The sequence below is a fragment of the Manis pentadactyla genome, chromosome 3, assembly GCF_030020395.1.
Source record: "Manis pentadactyla isolate mManPen7 chromosome 3, mManPen7.hap1, whole genome shotgun sequence".
Lineage (NCBI taxonomy): Eukaryota > Metazoa > Chordata > Mammalia > Pholidota > Manidae > Manis > Manis pentadactyla.
In genome coordinates, this window is record NC_080021.1 from 129,792,959 (window position 1) to 129,796,343 (window position 3,385).

The 3,385-nt window shown below is 58.8% G+C and overlaps 1 protein-coding gene across 1 annotated transcript; it reads left to right on the forward strand.

Annotated features, from left to right (window-relative positions):
• The first annotated feature begins 694 nt into the window (after positions 1 to 694).
• On the forward strand, positions 695 to 2,173 carry GADD45G (growth arrest and DNA damage inducible gamma). Its single transcript, XM_036933101.2, has 4 exons — positions 695 to 853; positions 1,040 to 1,141; positions 1,272 to 1,485; positions 1,568 to 2,173. The coding sequence occupies exons 1-4, from the start codon at positions 801 to 803 to the stop codon at positions 1,676 to 1,678; spliced, it is 480 nt and encodes a 159-aa protein (XP_036788996.1). The 5' UTR covers positions 695 to 800; the 3' UTR covers positions 1,679 to 2,173.
• The last annotated feature ends 1,212 nt before the right edge of the window (positions 2,174 to 3,385 follow it).

The following is a 3,385-nucleotide window of genomic DNA, read 5'->3' on the forward strand; positions in this document are numbered from 1 at the left end:
AGAGAAAGCCTCGATTGTCCCTCCTGCAAACCGCCACACGCCAGATCTCCGCTATTGTGCGCCCTCCATAGAAATGCAAACGAGCCGCGTGCGCCGGCTGCAATCTGCTCTCACGCCCCGGCGCCCCGCCGCTCCCGGCCTCAGGCGGGGAGGTGGGCTCGGACTTTGTAGCGCTGTGGGGTCACGTCGTTGAGAGTGCAGGGAGGCCTCTCTGGCGCGCCCGGGGCCGTGTTGTCAGCTGCAGGGGCTGCGGCCAGGCCTTTTGCAAGCTTAAAGCCAGCACTGCGTGTTTTTACTTCACGTTCCAGTTTAAAAGCAACAGTCTCATTAACTTCAAATTAAAAGCACAACAAAAATACAGGCCTCCCCAAAATTCTTTAGCTTCTCCAAAGGTGCCTGTCACAAATTTCAGCGTCCTATTAACAAGCAAATTTTTTTAAATTTTTTCCTTTTAAGGACTTAAAAAAACAAAAAGGCGAGATGGAATCTGCAGGCTCCAGTCTGCCTGGTAACACCCCGACAAAAGAGGCAGATATGAGGCATTGTCATCCCCCGCACCCCTCCCCACGCGGCCTTCTGGCACGAGCCGCGGCCGTCGCCTCATTTGCATCAGAAAGCGGGCGCCGGCCAATGGGCGCGCAGCCTCGCGCCAGCTGGCGGCGCCGAGGCCGGGCCTATATAAGGGCGCGCGGCTAGCTGGCGCTCACTTGCTGGCCGTGGGCGCGCCGGGCAGGTTCTCTCAGTCTATCAGCTTTCTGCCCGTTCTGCGTGTGGACAGCTCACAACTCTCCGACAGCACCATGACTCTAGAGGAAATCCGCGGCCAGGACGCTGTTCCGGAAAGCACCGCCAGGTAGGTCGCGCCAGGCGCCGGGCGCCTCGGGGCGCGGGGGTCCTGACCCTGGGCTGGCCGCGGCTGGCCGGGCCGCAGTCTTCGGGGCCCGCGGGGTGGGGCCGGAGCGCCGGGGGTGCGTCCCTAGGACTGCGGACCTGCTGCACCCCCCGCCGTACCCCCTCACGGCTCTTGACTCGTCCGCAGGATGCAGGGCGCTGGGAAGGCGCTGCATGAGCTGCTGCTGTCGGCGCAGCGCCAGGGCTGCCTCACCGCCGGCGTCTACGAGTCCGCCAAAGTCCTGAACGTGTGAGTATGGACGGGGCCGGCGGAGAGCTGATAGCGGCGCGCGGGGCCGGGAGCAGCGCGGTGACCGGGGGCTGGCGGCGGAGCGTCCGGCTAGCCTCACCGCGCTCACCGCCAGTCCTCATCTGCGCAGGGACCCCGACAACGTAACCTTCTGCGTGCTGGCTGCCGACGAGGAGGACGAGGGCGACATCGCGCTGCAGATCCACTTCACGCTGATCCAGGCGTTCTGCTGTGAGAACGACATCGATATTGTGCGCGTCGGTGACGTGCAGAGGCTGGCGGCGATCGTGGGTGCAGGCGAGGAGACGGGCGCGCCTGGGGACCTGCATTGTCTCCTTATTTCGGTGAGTGTCGCCTCCTTCCGCTGTTACCCCCGCCGCTAACGGCCAACCTGCAGCCGGGTTGACCTTTGCGCTCTCCCCGCAGAACCCCAATGAGGACGCGTGGAAGGACCCTGCCTTGGAGAAGCTCAGCCTGTTCTGCGAGGAGAGCCGCAGCGTCAACGACTGGGTGCCCAGTATCACCCTCCCCGAGTGACAGCCTGGCAGGGGCCTTGGTCTGATCGACGTGGAGACGCCGCGGGGCGCCTAGCGCGGCTGGCTCTGTGGGTGCGCCCTCGGAGGGCGGGCGCCCGAGTGTGGCGTGGAGACTGGCAGGCGGGGGCGCGTGGAGAGCGGCGAGGAGGCGCGGGGTCGGCGGGCGGCGCAGGGGCAGGCTGGCCCCAGCGCAGGACTCCGCGCGTGCGGCGCGTGCGGAGAACGGTTGTTTGCCCAGAAGGCCGGAGGCGGGACGCTGGCCGCGGGGTCGGAAAGAACGGACTGGCGGGGCGGCGTGACTCAGCAGGCTGCGCTCCCTCCAGGAAGGAGGGGAAAGGCCGGACAGGCGAGGCGGCCTGGACTCGTACAGTCCCAGAAGCTGGGACGGACTGAGCAGTCTTGCAGGGCTGTTTCAAAGCGCATTGGCCGACGCTTCGTTTCCTAAAGGATTATGCTGGTGCAGCTTTGAATTTCACAATAAACTTAACGAAACAAACTTACTCTCTTCATTGAGGGTGTATGTGGGGGGACCTTGTGTGAGGGGAGGTGGTTAGCAGGGTTGCAGATGCCCTGCTGAAACTCCTGAAACGCGATGCCACCTGCTCCAGCTTCCTGTCGACGGAATTACTGGCTCCCAGGGACCTGGAAGTGGGGGAGGGGACGCTGGCCGGGTGCGAGGGCAAAACTTGAGCCCTGCTCTTAATTCTTCTTTTAGGAAGATTTTTAAACTTGCAAGGCAGGCGCATACTTGAGATAAGACATCAGTGCAGCAGCTAAGGCTTGCCCTCCGGCCTGATAACAGCGGCTTCCCCCTACACCCCGCAGCCCCCTCCCTTCCGACAGCTGCTTATCAGAACAGCTTGCAGGATGCGGGCTGCGCCCTCCTGCACAATGAGCTTTGCCTTCTGCAGGCGTGCCCTTTGTGGTCCCTTGAGGATGGTGGCGACTGCTCTCAGGAACCTTTTCCTCTTACAGGCATGGCGCTTATAGCAATGTCACCAAGGTATTAATACCGCCTATGACATGATGACTGCATTTAAGTATGAGTCATCATTTTGTCACGGCTGTGATAGAACTTAAAAAGATCTGAGAAAAATGGGAAGGCAGCCTCTACACAAGTAGGCTGAGCAGTTCTGAGTGGGGCCAGCATCTGCTCTCTACTATTTTGAGTTCTCTTCCCACATCAGAGTTCTCAGATGGCTGCTTCTCTTCACAAGCCCCTTTAAAGACTTAGGGAAGAAAAAGAATTTAAATCTTTCGACAAAGACTTTAAGAAGCTGATAGGGAAATGTTCCTAGTGAATCAGTCTTTTTTATTAAAACAGTAGGTCTTGATTTTACTCCTGGGCAAGACTGTCATCGTGTTCAGCAGAAGAAATGCACATCAGGCTGGAATGCTGTTTGCAAGCTGCTCAGTGGTCCACGGAGCCATCTGGGCAAAGGAGGCGTGGTGTGCTGTTTTTCTAAGAACATTGTACTGATTTAGCAGCAGCCCAGGTGGCTGATTGGCCTTGTTTTGGGGGATGCCCTTAAACTTCTCTCCAAATTGTGGGAGCACTCAGAGGGAAACATGTACAAACTTGAATAATTCCGGAATGAAAGCATGCTTCACATTTATCAGTTCAAGAATACATCTCTCCTTGATTAGACTGAGACCCAGTGAAATAATTAAGCTGTGTTTGTACCCAAGTTTCATGAATAGATTAGCT

Coding starts and splice junctions, on each gene's coding strand:
- GADD45G (XM_036933101.2), top strand. CDS start 801: ATGACTCTAGAGGAAATCCGCGGCCAGGACGCTGTTCCGGAAAGCACC. Junction 854..1,039: donor GTTCCGGAAAGCACCGCCAG/GTAGGTCGCGCC, acceptor ACTCGTCCGCAG/GATGCAGGGCGCTGGGAAGG. Junction 1,486..1,567: donor TGCATTGTCTCCTTATTTCG/GTGAGTGTCGCC, acceptor CTCTCCCCGCAG/AACCCCAATGAGGACGCGTG.